This window comes from Podarcis tiliguerta (genome assembly GCF_965153285.1).
Source record: "Podarcis tiliguerta genome assembly, chromosome: 2".
Classification (NCBI taxonomy): Eukaryota; Metazoa; Chordata; class Lepidosauria; order Squamata; family Lacertidae; genus Podarcis; species Podarcis tiliguerta.
This window is the reverse complement of record NC_139535.1, coordinates 89598692-89615369: the sequence shown is the minus strand read 5'-3', so window position 1 is coordinate 89615369 and position 16678 is coordinate 89598692. Positions and strand designations below refer to the sequence as shown.

Sequence of the window (16678 nt, the reverse complement as noted above, 5' to 3'; positions counted from 1 at the left end):
TCTTGTCCCTAGAGCCTGGGTGGGGGCTTTAATCCCAGCCAAACTTTCCTTTCCCTCACAAAATAAAATAAAAAATGTGGGTTTTGCGGAACTGGAATGTTTTTATTATTATTTGTGTTTTTAATTATTAATTTTGTTGGTCACTTTATACAAAAGGGGGGGGACTCTTAGAGTGATTTAACAGGATAAAATGCTGCAGATAAAACAATTAAAGCTGGAAAAGTTAAAACAATGAATGCAAAAATACACAAAATGCTCATCCAATAACATATTAATAAGGACAAGTCCTAACCAATCCATTAAAGGATGGGTACCACCATAGGGGCCTATTTAATTACCAAAGGCCTGAGTAAATGAAAAAGGTCGGGGGGGGGTATGTTTCTGTGAAAAACACTGTGACATTTTGCATGATATTCTTCAATTTTTCATATATGAAAAGTTTTGTGCACCACTGACAAGGCAACAGGTGCCCAAAATTAGTGACAAGTCCAGTAGTTAAATAATTATGACAGTGGTGATGCTGGCTAGAGGAAATAAGGATGGTTCAGCATGAAGAGATGCTGTCGGCAGCAACTAGGAGGCAGTGAATTTTGTTTCTGTTATTGTTTACAGGTCCACAGGAACTGAGATGCTTTTCCCGAATTTTCCCTGCACAGATGCACCTTGGGTTTTCCGACTGGCACATCTGGCTTTCTGTTTGGAGCCGTCCTCCTAACAGCCGCTTTACCCGGGTACAGAGGCTCACTTGCTGCCTGCTCATGGTTCAGCTCTTCCTAGCTACGTGCGCCGTCTGGTATGGTGCAGTTGGAGTTAAGGGCCACAGGTGAGCATATCGGGGAGCAAGGGAGGGAATGTGCAACAGGTGCAAGCAGAAAGGAAGGATGAGCTCAGTGGAATGTTACTGACACACCATCCATTTAAAACACATGACTCTCTTTTTCCCCCAAATCATGGGGTGGGGGATGGCCTCGGCCCAGTATACTTGAAGGAGCGTCTCCACCCCCCATCGTTCTGCCCCAACACTGAGGTCCAGCGCCGAGGGCCTTCTGGCGGTTCCCTCACTGGGGGAAGCGAAGTTACAGGGAACCAGGCAGAGGGCCTTCTCGGTAGTGGCACCCGCCCTCTGGAACGCCCTCCCACCAGATGTCAAAGAAATTAACAACTATATGACTTTTAGAAGACATCTGAAGGAATCCCTGTTTAGGGAAGCTTTTACTATTCAATGAATTATTGTATTTTAGTACAGTGGTACCTCGGGTTACAGACACTTAGGTTACAGATGCTTCAGGTTACAGACTTCACTAACCCAGAAATAGTACCTCGGGTTAATAACTTGGTTCAGGATGAGAACAGAAATCACACGGTGGCGGCGTGACAGCAGCAGGAGGCCCCATTAGCTAAAGTGGTACCTCAGGTTAAGAACAGTTTCAGGTTAAGAACGGACCTCCAGAACGAATTAAGTTCTTAACCCGAGGTACCAGTGTATTTTGTTGGAATCTGCCCAGAGTGGCTGGGGAAACCCAGCCAGATGGGCAGGGTATAAATAATAAATTGTTGTTGTTGTTGTTGTTAGACCTATGGCCAAAGAGCTCGAAGAGCTACAGTTCCCAGCATCTTAACAAACTACAGTTCCCAGGATGCCTGTGGGAGAGGAGAGTGAGATGCTTTAGCTGTATCGTTATAATCAGATGGCTCCTTTCGAGCTCTGACCATCTGATGCATGGATATCATGTTTGTGTGTGTGGTCTAAAAACTGTGCCCTCAGAAAGGAGTCCACATAAAATATGACACTATTCAGATCATTGCTCACTTACTCTAGGTTCTGGCTAAATGGCTAAATCTACATTTCCCCCCCTGCAGCTATCCTGTTGGAAGACAGATTTCTTTGACTGCAGAGAGCATTGTGGTTGGAATAACTGCAGCAGTCGTGGTTTACCCAATACAACTACTCTTCAGTTTTCTTTTCCGGAAAACACGCAGTAAGGTACCTCCTTCAATCATAAAGGCAACATGGAGAGAAAGCTAACCAGGAACCGAGGAAGGAAAGCCACAAAAACAGACATAACTGATAAGAATGGGAAGAATACAAATGCGATAGAACAAGGGTGTCAAACTCAAATTCATCGGGGGCCGCATCAGCAGTTTGGTCACCCCAAAGGGCCGGTTGTATCTGTAGGACTTACAGTACAGGAGAGAAGGGTTCAGGCAGCCGTTGGATCTGTCACATCACAGGATGGCATGCGCTCAATATAAAAACAAGTGGAGGTTTCCTGAATGCATGTAAAGTGGAGGTTTCCTGTGTAGAACGGCCGGCGCCGCTAGAGGGCAGACGTTCCCTGGCTTGTAGGCTGCCGCGCATGCGCTGAAGAGGCGGCTTTCTTGTGTCAAAAAAAAAAAAAGTGAGAATAAAAGGTGAAGGCTGGCGGCCGGCGGCAGCTACACAGGCCACATGACGAGGTCTGGCAGGCCGGATTCGGCCTGCGGACCTTGTGTTTGACACCCGTGCTATAGAATGCTAGAGATGGAAGGGACCGCTGAGTCATGATTCGTTTCCTTTGCATTGTGAAATGAATTAGAAATTGCCAAGCAAGTGCTGAGTGGAGCACCAGCCTTTCAAGTGGGTGGCAGCAGGACAAGGACCCCACTGAATGTTTGGTTAGGGTGTGTGAACATGTCCCCTCTGTCCAACAGATTGTAATAGAAGATCCTGACCCACCTGCTCAGGACTGCCAGACTGTGGAGATGGATGTGTCTCTTGACTGCTCTAACTTGGGTAGCTCCTCCTTCTTATCTGTCCCTGGAAGAATGGAGTCCATTGTGGATATGGGTTCTGTTGGCAGTGTGAGTAGAGCTATTCTGTGGGCCTCATAGTGGCAATAGAAAGAATTTCCACAGTGTTATATGGAGCAGCCAAATGCTGAACTTGCATGAGATCCTGTAACCAACCAGCAACCTCCCCAGGCTTGAGCTATTGTTTTAAAAAGCATTTATATCAATATATAATGTTCAAAGTGCTATGCATATATTATCTTGATTGTCTTTACAAGAACCCTGTGAGGTAGTTTGATTGCTTGTTTCTTATCATCATCATCATCAACATCATCATCACCCCCATGTTGCAAATGCAGGAGCTCAGTCTGAGAAACTGTGGCTTACCTAAGACCAGCTAGTGAGCTTGTAGTTGAGGAGAGGTTTGGATTTCCTGGTTTAAACTCCCGCCTCCTCATCCCACTGCAAGGAATTTGGCTACCAAGGATATCTAGAGGACATATTGTATTTTCAAAGCTGCTTCTTCTTCTTTTTTACAAAATAAAATTCTTTGTTGTGATGCCTTTGTCAGCCACTTCCATCTTAAAAGAGCTGCTTTGCTGGAATAAATTCTTCAGGTCGTGTGATACATTTGCAGGAGTAAAGAAAAACAGTACCCACCTTTATTTTATGTTCTACATAACTATAAAAGGTGGTGCCCTGTCATCTATTTCATCTAGTCACCCTCAGTTTGACTTCCGTTCAATATGACATAGTAGCAGAGAGATTAGTTTACTTATATACCCTGAATGGTAATCAGGATGAAGGTTTCTTTGAGGTTTATGTTTCTTGGTTTTATGTGGCATCCATACTTGGTATTTCCCTCCCATTTGACCATTTTTATTTGTTTTATTTTGTCCTTTAAAGGAATCCCTCTTTAGTAGAAAGCCAGTTTCCAACCAGAAGAACTTCATAGGCAACAACAGGTATTGTTACAATACTCCATGGCAATAGCATAAATAGCAAGGGAGAATGACAGTTTCACCTTGGTCCTAGAAACAGCTCTCCCATGATGTTGCTTCATCTCATGTGGGTGGGTGCGCACGCATTGGGACAAAGCATATAATAAATCTCACATTTAGTTTGGCCCTTAGTGGTGAGTTAGCCACAAAACAACCCTGAGAAATTATGACTTTGCTTACAGCTATCCAGCAACCTTCTTAGTTGAGTGGAACCTTGGATTTTTGCTGGCATATCCAATCACTTATCTATAGTAGCATCCTGGCTTTGGTAGGTTTGTCTGAGCAGACTCTTGAGGCACAAGAATCTTTTCTCACCCTAGAACACCCTTCCCTAACCCAGTTCCTACCTATGATGTTGGTTGCTGGCTCTCTCATCAGCCCCAGCCAGAAGGAGCAATGGTCAGGGATGTGAAAGTCTGTTTCAGATTATCTAGCTACAGTTGAAGCATCCTCAACTAGTTAAACAAGGTGTGAGCTTCCTACTGGCCAAGGTTCTGACCTTATTCAGGTGCCTTTTCAAAAAATCTGCAGGGCTGCCAATGAATGGCCTTCATGCAACAGCATCTTTGATATTCCTGACCTTTTGAACTCTGACCCCCTGATGAATGGAAGTCGGATTCTCAAGAGGAAGAAGGCAATGGCAAAGTTGGGAATTGACTCCATGTCCAGTTCTGATGATGACCCCCTGTCCTTTTCATTCAGAGATTCTGAGGACAGTAGGAGGTCGAGCTGTGGCCATCACTCTGGTAATCTCCTACCACATTTTCCCTACTATGTCTCCCTTGCACTCAATCTCTCTCACACATAGATTCGCTCCTGTTTATGAGTAAAAGTTTGGCAGTGGTAAAAAAATGAACCAAACCTAGGCTGCAATCCTAAGTAATACTCACTAGGGGAATAGGTCCCACTGAACACAGCAGGGCTCGCTGTTGTGTAGGATTGCACTGCATCCTTTTACTGATAAATTTGGGCCAATCATAAGTGAAAGCAATTTCTAGCTGGTTTAGGGTACACTTGTTTGTTTGCTTTTTATGCTATTTTGATTCTGAAAAGGAACTTTGAAAGTTGGCCTCCCTCATAATGAGTTACTTCTTCCCCTATACATAAAAATGTAAGGCTGTCATCACGCAGACCCCCCCATTGGAGGATTTGTAATGAAAAAGGTGGTTAGTAATTGTACTGTGCGGTAGGAGGAATGGACATAGGGATGAAGGTGGAAAGTGGGGTGCAAAGCAGGGCTGCAAAATAGGTGAGAGAATTGGCTTCAGAAATGGGGTTGGGAAGGTGAAAAGGAAGCTTAGCTGCATGAAGGCTTAGCAGTAGGGCCTACTTTATAACTTCAGTTTTTCTTATTGTCCCCACAGCGGAAGGTTTGCTCAACTGTGCTGTTGACAGAACTCAGGAGAACATCTCTGACTGTGTCACATCTGACAGTGGCCGGTTTTCACCTCAAGTTGAAGCAGATCTCATCTATGATGGGTATGTTGCCTGGGCTGCTGCTGCCTTGAGCAGCCATTCAACTCAAGAGATGGGGGCTCGCAGGGGCGGAGGGAACAAGGCCTTTAAGAAAGTAAATGGGTGGACAGCCCAAACTCATAATAATTAATATCTCGATCAATTGAGTTATACACATAAATATAGTCATTCATTCTCATTTGGGTTGTTTTCAGTTAAAAAAGCATATTTTGGTTAATGGAAACAGATAAATATGTGGTGAAAGTGGTTTGAGGCATTGCTTTTCTAGGCAGAGAGGCTGTGTTCAAACTGATTCTGCTGCACTTAGATTGCATGTAACTGCACCCCAAGCACAGTGTATCTCAAAGTGAGGTCTGAACAAGCTAAGCCTGATTATTATTATTATTAAAAAATAATATATTTAAAGTATTATTATATATTTATTTATTTATTTATACCACCAAATAAAAACCACCAAAACCAGAAAATAATAATTAAACAACAGGCAAACACTGATAGAATTAAAACTATCTATATCTAATCTTATTACAAATATTGTTGTTGTTGTTTAGTCGTTCAGTCGTGTCCGACTCTTCGTGACCCCATGGACCAGAGCACGCCAGGCACTCCTGTCTCCCACTGCCTCCTGCAGTTTGGTCAAACTCATGTTTGTAGCTTTGAGAACACTGTCCAACCATCTCGTCCTCTGTCGTCCCCTTCTCCTTGTGCCTTCCATCTTTCCCAACATCAGGGTCTTTTCCAGGGAGTCTTCTCTTCTCATGAGGTGGCCAAAGTATTTAAGCCTCAGCTTCACAATCTGTCCTTCCAGTGAGCACTCAGGGCTGATTTCCTTCAGAATGGATAGGTTTGATCTTCTTGCAGTCCATGGGACTCTCAAGAGTCTCTTCCAGCACCATAATTCAAAAGCATCAATTCCCCTTATTAGTAATTAGTAATAGTAATATTACAAATATTATTTGACCCCAAGTTCAGACTCATCCTGGTGCAATAGCAGCAAGCCTTCACTAGCGTGAAAATTAGACATGTCTGTGCCAGCCTGTGAGCTGCCTGTAGCCCCGCATTCTGAAATGGCTCCTATGTGTTGTTGTACCTTCCCTGGTGGCTGAGACACATCCTTTGCCTCTAATTCTGGCACATTCTTCTTTTGTTCCCTTGGCTGGCAGAATGGAAAGTTCTAGCAGTGGCTGGTCCGATGGGATTGTGCAGCATGGAAGCAGCTGGGGCTTACTACGGAAGTCGTTCTCTTACGTCTCTGCTATGACCAATATTGGCAGCACTTTCTTTTCGGACCTGGAACTTCCTCCTGCTACGGTTTCCTCGCTTTCTACCCGGATTGGTATGAGTGAACACTAACGGGATATGTCCTCATAGACTTGTATTATGGGAGCCTCAGTGCTGGGACAGGGGGCACCTGTAACATGACTTAACGTAGACTAGATTTCCCTTAAAGGTAAAGGGACCCCTGACTGTTAGGTCCAGTCGTGTCCAACTCTGGGGTTGTGGCGCTCATCTCGCTTTACTGGCTGAGGGAGCCGGCGTACAGCTTCCGGGTCATGTGGCCAGCATGACTAAGCCACTTCTGGCAAACCAGAGCAGCACACGGAAACGCCGTTTACCTTCCCGCCGGAGCGGTACCTATTTATCTACTTGCACTTTGACGTGCTTTCGAACTGCTAGGTTGGCAGGAGCAGGGACCGAGCAACGGGAGCTCGCCCCGTCACGGGGATTCGAACCGCCGACCTTCTGAACAGCAAGTCCTAGGCTCTATGGTTTAAGCCACAGCACCACCCACGTCCCTTTTAGATTTCCCTTAGCACACTTTAATTACTCTTTTGTTTCTTCCACCTTTTGCACAGTTGCTTAAAGGCAGAATCAGAATTTTATTCTGAGTTGGGGCATAATAATTATTCTGGATTAACTAATGCGGGTGGGGGGGGGAGAGAAACAGAGTCGTTTTTTCTTTTCACTTAAGTCATTGACAAGGTGAATCTAGTGCCTGGGCCCCTGTGTAACAAAAAGACATGCCATTTTCATGGCACTCTTGAGGGCTGACAAAGCAGAGGGTGGTGCAGGGTTTGATCCTGGTCAAATTTTACCCCTGACAATTTAACCCTTTCTGTTGTTGTATCTAGACTTTGGAATACTCTCCTCAGAGAAGATCATCTGCCCCTTTCCATCATTTTTTTCAGTGAAAACAATTTTATTTATGCATACTGTTAAAGTAAAAAGCAGATAAATGGCTGTAGGAGGTTGCTTTGAGTTTCTGTAATCATACAGTCGTACCTTGGTTCTCAAATGCCTTGGTACTTGAATGTTTTGGCTCCCGAAAGCTGCAAACCCGGAAGTGAGTGTTCCGGTTTGCAAACATTTTTCGGAAGCCGAACGTCCAACATGGCTTCCAATTGAGTGCAGGAAGCACGTGCAGCCAATCAGAAGCCACGCTTTGGTTTTTGAACAGTTCCAGGAGTCGAACGGACTCCCGGAATGGATTAAGTTTGACAACCAAGGTACAACTGTATATGTTTCCCCAAAGTAGTATATTATTGTTTTCTCTTTTGTGATTTTACATGATTTTATTGTTTTGAATTTATTTTGTTGGGAACACAAAATACTGTTGGACACCATGTGTTTATGCTACATATATTGTTTTGGAATATTATTTGTTTCTTTAAAAAAAATTGGACACTTTTAAGTGGAAATGCAGAATGAATATGGTCTCACTTGAGTGATGTCCCCTTATGGACCATGAGGCATTGAGGATGAGATTGCTTTCTTAAATGGGGCAAGGTGCATTTTCTGGTTAGGAGGAGGTGATACAGGGCTTAGAAGTACTTGGGGCAAGGGTAATTTTGCCCTGCTCGGATGGATTGATATAATAGATGAATGCCGTGTTCACCTAAAAGAGATAGAAATGCCCATGGCTGCTTTCATACAGATGAAATCATAGCTCTTGAGAAGAGGAAGGATCCTGGGATTCTTCCAAATAAAAGGGATGTAACTCCAGGTGCTTGGTTGTCTTCATTTTAGGGGTGCCCCGAAGACCTCAGGAATGGCTCTTCCCTGCCAGGATGCTCCCAGCTATCTACATAGCCATCTTCTTGCTGCTTGCTGGCTGTTTCTCCATCAATATCTTATATGGCTCCTCCTTCCTTGACCACACTGCCTTGATGTGGCTGATCTCCTCTGCCTTTGCTTTCGCCACATCTTTCATCTTTTTGGAGCCAATGAAGGTAATAGCACAATGAAATTCATTGGCACTGCTGGAATTTTCTCAACGGTCACACCTGCTATATATTTACAGTGGTACCTTGGTTCTCAAACTTAAGGAAGGTTCTCAAATTCCGGAAGTCTGTTCCAAAACCAAAGTGTTCCAAAACCAAGGCGCGTTTTCCCATAGAAAGCAATGCAAAACAGATTAATCCATTCCAGACTTTTACAAACAACCCCCTAAAACAGCAATTTAACATGAATTTTACTATGTAACTAGACCATTGAGCCATAAAATGAAAGCAATAATCAATGTACTGTAAAATAAATAAGACAGTATTGTAGATGATTAAAAATTAAAATTTAAAAAAAAAAAATCTTACCTGCACCGATGATGGTCATTGTTTGGATGGGGGGCTTTTATCTATTTCTGTAGTCACACAATCAATCAATCAATCAATCAATCAGTAGCTGAACTGGGTACCACCCAGTCACAAAAACAAATTAACCTAAAAAGCCACAAAAACGCAAAATAAATAGCTAAAACAAAATCGCCAAACTTAATCCATTCCGGAAGTCCATTTGACTTCCGAAATGTTCAAAAACCAAGGCGCAGCTTCTGATTGGTGCAGGTGCCCCAGAAACAATAGCCGACAGTCACATCGGACGTTCAGCTTCTGAAAGACGTTCGAAAACTGGAACACTTATTTCCAGGTTTTCGGTGTTTGGGAACCAAGGTACCACTGTATAGATAATGTTTAAACCAAAAAAGGGTTATTGCAAACAACTCTGTAATCAGCCTGTAAGCCTTTAAGTTCTTTTAAGACACAGTTGGCCAAACTATGCATGATGTGGGAGATCTGTGATGTTTTAATGCTTTCTTTTTAATGATATAGTTCCTAGATTAAGCAGTGGCACTGGGAAGGATGTGCATTTAACAGTCTCTTACCCATTCTATATGTTTCTGACCAAAATCCCCCTCCCCTGCTTATGGGAAATCTAATGACTTTTCAATTTAATGCGTAGTTTCCCTCTAAACCAAAGTAAGGGCTATTTGTACAACTGGCCTGCTAATAAAAGGCTGGGAAGAAAAACTAGTGAATTTTTAAAAAAGAAATCAGCAGAAAGGCTGCCCGTGAAGTATATTCTTGGTCAGAGTCAAGAAGTGCCGTGATATCCACTCATAAGTCTAGAGAGAAGGCCAATGAAATCTTGAAAGAGCAGCTTTGTGTATTGAATTAACACTTTCTGTACAGTGGTACCTTGGGTTAAGAACTTAATTCGTTCTGGAGGTCCGATCTTAACCTGAAACTGTTCTTAACCTGAAGCACCACTTTAGCTAATGGGGCCTCCCGCTGCCGCTGTGCCGCTGCAGCACGATTTCTGTTCTCATCCTGAAGCAAATTTCTTTACCTGAGGTACTATTTCTGGGTTAGCGGAGTCTGTAACCTAAAGTGCCTGTAACCCAGGGTACCACTGTACTAGGATTCCCTGGCATCTCCAGGGATTGAAAGACTCTTGGTAGGTGGGGGTTTGGGATGCAACGCTGGCAAGCTGGCACCAATTAGTGTTGACAGTGCTTAACTAAATGGGCTGACTTGGCAGAAGACAGTTTCCTCTGCCCCTCCAGCAATGCTTTTGAGAATATACCTGCTTTCTCAGGTGCTCTTTGGGGCTCTGCATGCCGCTCTCATCAGCAAGCCAGTGGAGAGCGAAGCTGATGGACTGGTGGAGAAGCCCTTGGTTAAGCAGATGCCCGAACGAGTTGGGAAGGTGCGTGTGCCCTGTGGTTATGGGCTGCTGCAGGCCAAGGAAGAAGCCAAGAAAGTCCGAGCTCTCAAAGGGTTGATGTGGGTAAGTGACTTCTTCCCTTGTGCAAAATGTTGGAATGGGTGGCTTGAGGAACCGCACAAATGATGGAGGTGGGAAAGAAGAATGGTGCAATTGATGGAACATTCAGTTAGGCTCTAAGCAATGACGCTCTAATAATAATAATAATAATAATAATAATAATAATAATAATAAAAAAATAATAATAATATATTTATACCCCGCCCATCTGGCTGGGCTTCCCCAGCCACTCTGGGCGGCTTCCAACAAAATATTAACATACAGTAATGCATCAAACATTAAAAGCTTCCCTAAATAGAACTGCCTTCAGATGTCTTCTAAAAGTCTGGTAGTTGTTGTTCTCTTTGACATCTGCTGGGAGGGTGTTCCACAGGGTGGGTGCCACTACCGAGAAGGCCCTCTGCCTGGTTCCCTGTAACTTGGCTTCTCACAGCGAGGGAACCGCCAGGAGGCCCTCGGTGCTGGACCTCAGTGTCCGGGTAGAACAATGGGGGTGGATACGCTATACTGGACCGAGGCTGCTCTAAGCAATGGAGCAATGAATAAAGATGGCTAGAGGAAGAAGGACACAGGACACCTAAGGACACAGGAAGACCCCTCCTAGGTCAGATCTAGTGCTGTATCCTGTTCTCTCAGTGGCCAGAGGTAGTGGCAATCAAGGTAAGAGGAGTGTGTTTGTGGTGGGGGGGTTATTGATTTGTTTTGGGTGTATTATGTATTTTGTGTTCTCAGTTTACATCAGGCTACAACCAAACAGTGGGCCTGGTCCCTGACCCACAAGCTGGTGATGATCAGTGAATTAGAAAAAACGAGATTGCAAGTGTGAGGATTTTCTTTGACCACTAGGTGTCAGAACAGATTTAAATTTCAACTTTATTGATAACGGCAGCTAAGGTTGGAGACCGATTATAATTTGAAGTTGAAAGTTAGGATGGCAGTGCATGAGTGATTCAAACAGGTATGTAGATTTCTTGTGGTGCCCCTAAGCTCTGCCAAACCAGTTTGACCAGAGATGATAACAGGGCAAAAGAAATAACTGTCCATCTCAAGAGCAATCCTGGATGTAACTTGGCCTTTGATAGCCTGGAGCCCTCCAGATGTTTTGAACTACAACTCCCACTAGCCCTGGCATTACATAGGGATGCTGGTTAGGGCTGATGGGAGTTTGTAGCAGCAAACATCTGGAGGGCACCAGGCTGGCAAAGGCTGCTTTGATGTGTAGCACCTTCAACTCTTTGAAAAATGTTTGCCCAATAAGATTGTGGCATTGACCTAAACATTAGCGACTTGTCTTGCGCAGGGACAAGTTCATATGGCTGGACCAGGGCTTCAGTGAAGTTAGTTATCCTGCTGCTGTTCTGGACTGGTTTTATAGGATAGGATATTACATTCTATGGATAATTTCTGCCTGGCTGGATTTGAACTGATCTGACCAATATTGTTTTGTACTTTAAATGACACGGAATCGAATTTAAGGGTGGCATAAAAGTGTTTTAAATAAATAATAATAATAAATAGTAATGCAACCTTAATTTTGTTGTTGTTGTCACTCAATGGTAGTGTTAGGTAGTAGGAAAGCATTACATTTTTCTATGTTTGAATTAAATAATAAATGCACATTAGCGATTGCTGGGGTTTTCACCTCTTTGCAGTCTGGTTTTTGATCACTCTCTTATTGGCAGTACTTGACATCCCTGTTCATGCTCCATCACTTTCGTTGCTTTCTTCTCCCACCTCCTCCTCTCCAGAACTGCCTCACTCATATGCTGTTCTTTCTGGTTGTGCTGACCATCAATTACCAGAGATGCTTCCATGACAACAACGTCCACCTCCTGCATGCTGCTGTCAAACAGGCCATCTCTGTGACAAACGACAAAGGACTGAACTTCACTTCTGTGCGCAGGTGAGCTCTCCAGAGAGGGGGGGGCATGGTCAGAGGAGGCAGCTCACCATCTCTAGAGAAATATAATAAAAATTTTATTTCAGGAAGACGCCACATGACCAAATAGTCAAATGTGTCAAAGGACAAGTAAGTTGTCTTTGAACAAAGCTGCAAATACAATCAGATGTGGCCCAACTGCTTGTCCATCTTGCCAGATTTCTGTCTGTGTCAGTCATTGTTGCCAGATGCTACATACAGTATATTCACACTAGAGCAGTTGTTGTACTGTAGTGTGTGCTGTTTTTCCCCCAAAGTGCTTGAAGGCATTCTAACACAAAGCACCTTACATTTTTAAAAAGTTCTTCAAATTGTAAAAGTGCTACTAACACCCCCCCCACACACACAAAATCCTGCTGCAAATGCATCCTGCATGCTGAGATAAAATAGAAAAACAACGCAGCATTTCCATCTTCTTGTAGTCATAGGTTCATAAGAGCTGAGGTGGCCTTGTCAGGCTGGCTAGTCCAAACCTTGCTCCGTTTGGGAAGACAGAGGATCCCTGCGAGATTTCTACCCAGCAAGTACTTGAAGGCTCTCCAGCAAGGAAGATTCACTGAATTCTTGACTGGAACATTGCTGTACTAGGCTGTTGCAGTGAAATCATTGTGTGGCACCCTAAAATGAACATTCATTATTCATCTGGAAATTTAATGACACACTGTATTGAACATTGTCAGAATGATCACTCCTCTACCCCAGCTGTGTGTTGTTCTGGAGGTTCTTCTGACACCCTCCTGGGCCAGTTTTGTGGGGCATGGGGGAAATTCCCTTGCACATGGCTTCCATGGACAATGTTCATTAAGTGACTCCTGCCCTAGTTATTTCACCCTGAGCCTTGTTCATGTTAAGACTTTCAGAGACCAGAGCAGCCTCAAATCCCTGATGGTTGAAGGCCACACAGGTTGTTCTCAGTGTTCCTCTGGGTCTTGTGGCGAATACCTCCTTGTAAAGGCAAACTGGAACTGGCTGGCTGCACCCACAGATGGATTCCTTAGTCCATTGATGGGCGAAATCATCATACAGTGGTGCCCCGCAAGACGAATGCCTCGCAAGACAGAAAACCCGCTAGACGAAAGGGTTTTCTGTTTTGGAGGTGCTTCGCAGGACGAATTTGCTATGGGCTTGCTTCGCAAGACGAAAATGCCTTGCGATTCCTGGGGGTTTTTTTCCGCTCCCCACCCCCTTTTTCTAAGGCACTAAGCTGCTAATAGCCTTTTAGCAGCTAAGCCGCTAATCCCTTAAGCCTTTAATAGCCGCTAATAGCTGCTAAACCGCTAATAGCGCTAATAGCGCTAATCCGCTAATGGGCTTGTTTCGCAAGACGAAAAAACCGCTAGACGAAGAGACTCACAGAACGGATTCTTTTCGTCTTGTGAGGCACCCCTGTACAGGGGTGGCAAGAAATTTTATTTCCTATATAACAACTTTCCAGTATGTGTTCAGTTGCAATCAGTTTATGTCATCTCACCCGCATTTTTGTAGCAGGGATGGATTTTTTAAAAAATGTATTTTTATTAAAGCTTTTCTTGATTTACAAAGGGATGGATTTCATTGTCAGAGAATTCTAGGATAGCAAAGGGATTCTTTACTGTGATTTGCTTTAAAAACAGGCCACTTGTTTGAAGAACTGCACTGGTCCTTTTTCTCTCCTTTTGCTTATTTTGTAGCTACTCCGACACATTGGAATGGATTGACACAGTGCTACTGAAACACCTTTATGGCAACACAAAGCTGACAATAGTAGGAGTGCCTCAGCTGCAGCTACAAAGCTCCACCGCAAGCCAAATGATGGATCTAGGTGTGAATTCTTCTACAATCACCTTTTTCTCTTGGGTGGTTGAAATATACTCAGAGTCGCAAAGTGATTTCATGCTCTTTATTCAGCTCATAGTGGTGAGGAGGAATGAATGGAAGTCCCCTCAAAGTATCTGCTTTATATACATTATTTACACAATGGGCTGCACATGATTGGCTAATTCTGGAATTCTACTGCAAGCCAATCAGGTTGTGGATTCACTTATATCTGGAGCATGATTGGGTGGTTCCTACCAACCAATCAGACTGCTGCATTGTTCTAGGACCAATCAGACTGATGCATTCTGAATCCTATTGTTCTAGGACCAATCAGACTGCTGCAATTTGGATCCTATTGTTCTAGGACCAATCAGACTGCTGCAGTTTCGATCCTATTCAACTCAGTACATAACAGTGGTAAAGTGACAAACAGGCAGTAAGAGATTGTGTCTGGCCAAAAGAAGAAAACAAATGAACAAACAAAATAACGAAGTTGGTTTTTTAAAAAAATGTCAGGGTTGAGACTTCAGAAGAGCTAATGTAGTCAGGCTTGGTTTTATGGACACATTTGACAAACAATGAAAAGAGGAAATTGGGAACAATCAGGCGAAGCCCTAAAAATATGAAAGTGAGCTGGGATGCGGGGGGGAGGAAATGTAACCCGGATCTGAGAGAAGCCCCAAGGTGACATGTACTGTACATTAAACCTGAACTAGTGGGAGGGACTTTTGTGGGACTGCAATAAGGTTACCCCCAAACATATGCCAGGGGTTTAAAGGAGAAATAGGGTGAATATAGGTTGGGCTACTAAGTTGGAGAGTGTGAGCTTGTAGAAAATCACTTGTACATGTTGAAAGGCATAATATCTAGCAAGTGGCATCTGAGATTCTTTAAAATAATAATAAAAAAGCTTTGCCTGTACATTTTTCTGTGCCTCCTAGGACTTTCCCGGCCTGGAATTGCATCTCAGACATACCATTTCAGTACTGCCAGCTGCCCCCGTCCTCTGTGCCGCTTGCCTGGGTCCAGATCAGAAGCTCCTAGGGATACAAATAAAAACGCATGCCCTGACGCAACTGAGCACACTTCTGTTAGGTATGAATTGATGTGGGGATGCTTAACTCTGGGTTTCTCCCTTGTAGCTCCTCCTTATTTCTCTTCTGAGGACCCTTTCTCACAACCCCTATCAGCACGTGACAGCTTTCAGTCTATCTGTGCTGACTCCCAGACGGGCTGCCACAGGTTGAACCAGTTGTGTGAATGCCAATGTCACACGTGGATGTCTCTGTGGATTGGGCAGTTATCAATTAAGAAGGCTGAGGAGGAGGAGAGACAGAGGGTGAAGAAAGAGCTGCGGGTGGAAGGGGGCCCTTTCCCATCCTTTGGAACCCCAGGGAAACTCAACAAAACCTGCTGGACCTGGAGCTGAGTGTGGAGAGGGCACCTGAATGGGACATAGCCTGAGGACGTACTATGCATCTTGGGGCTGCCCATGAAAAGCAAGTCTAGAGTAAGAGACTAGGGTAATGTCCACTGTTTCCAGGAATTCTTCTCACTGTGAGACTTTTGTGGGTGAGCTGAGAGTTTGTTGGACTGAGAACCTGGAGGCTGAGAGGAGGGTGCGTCAGAAGGAAAATGACTTGATATCGATTATTATGTATTTGCAACTTTGTATTAATGTAACATGTCGATATGTAACTGTGTTTCTGCAATCTTTTAAGTTGTCCGTTGTTGCTTCAGTTTCCTGTACACTGCTTAGAGACATTCTTTAATATATTAAGTGGTATTGAAATTAAATAATTAATCATCAATTATGACCAAAGCTTTGCTTGCAAAGGTATGTTAAAAAATAAACCCATTACACTAACTTTGTCATGTGGTCAGGTCATTGCTTTGCAATTTGACTGTACTTTAGCTTGGATTGACTGTTCCAAGTGCAAGGATGTGGTAGAAGATGTTCCAAAGGGAATTAGAAAAGGCCACAGGAGAAAAGAGAGGAGGCTTACATTGCGCCCAAGGCATTCTGACACTCTTAAATTCATGTTCCTTTAATGTGGCTCTGTTGGCAGGTTTTGGATCTGGGGTCATGCAGGATTTTACCATGCGAAAGATGGCTGCGCAAAGGAGCTTGGGAACACCTCTGCAGAAGCTCAGAGGATATTGCATGACCTACAAGCAAGCAACTGGGCTCACAAAAGGCAAGCTGCCCAAGACTTTTGTTTTTGTTTGAAACTCAAGTCTTCCCATAGAAACAAAATCATTTCCCTTTTGGGCTTTTGCTCTTGCTTTGCAAGGGAAGGAGGTTGTTAGCTTGTTCTCGGGACTCAATTGAGAGCCGTGACACTTAGCCAGGTCTGAAACTGGATGAAATGTGTCATGTGGATGTGTCCTAAGTGTAAAGTAGTGTGATATGTAGCATGCCTGATGTTACTGTTTATACTGTCATCTTCTCTCTGGGATGGTGGCGGTCAGAGAAAAGGAACCTCTCCCTCTCAGTTTCGGGACCCTGTCTGTCAAAACCCTTCAGGGGTGGGGAATCTAACCAGTTTTATATCACCATATTCCAAAATCCAATCTCTACCTGTTAGCAAAAAAAAACATTTCTCTATAGCTTGTTCCTCAACTTGATATTCATAGA

General features: G+C 43.8%; 1 protein-coding gene across 2 annotated transcripts in view; it reads left to right on the top strand.

Annotated features, from left to right (window-relative positions):
- Nucleotides 1–16678, top strand: part of LOC310672584 (polycystin-1-like) — a 69051-nt gene that overhangs the window by 46714 nt on the left and 5659 nt on the right. The window contains exons 31-43 of one of the 2 annotated variants that reach the window (XM_083429991.1): nucleotides 613–823; nucleotides 1861–1984; nucleotides 2692–2841; nucleotides 3676–3734; nucleotides 4302–4516; nucleotides 5135–5249; nucleotides 6410–6582; nucleotides 8274–8476; nucleotides 10116–10307; nucleotides 12053–12207; nucleotides 13914–14044; nucleotides 14982–15135; nucleotides 16110–16245. In XM_083429991.1, the coding sequence (XP_083286117.1) occupies nucleotides 613–823; nucleotides 1861–1984; nucleotides 2692–2841; nucleotides 3676–3734; nucleotides 4302–4516; nucleotides 5135–5249; nucleotides 6410–6582; nucleotides 8274–8476; nucleotides 10116–10307; nucleotides 12053–12207; nucleotides 13914–14044; nucleotides 14982–15135; nucleotides 16110–16245 (2018 nt within the window). Of the gene's footprint in view, nucleotides 1–612; nucleotides 824–1860; nucleotides 1985–2691; nucleotides 2842–3675; nucleotides 3735–4301; nucleotides 4517–5134; nucleotides 5250–6409; nucleotides 6583–8273; nucleotides 8477–10115; nucleotides 10308–12052; nucleotides 12208–13913; nucleotides 14045–14981; nucleotides 15136–16109; nucleotides 16246–16678 lie in introns of those variants that run through there. The other variant, XR_014508671.1, reaches the window with a different exon arrangement.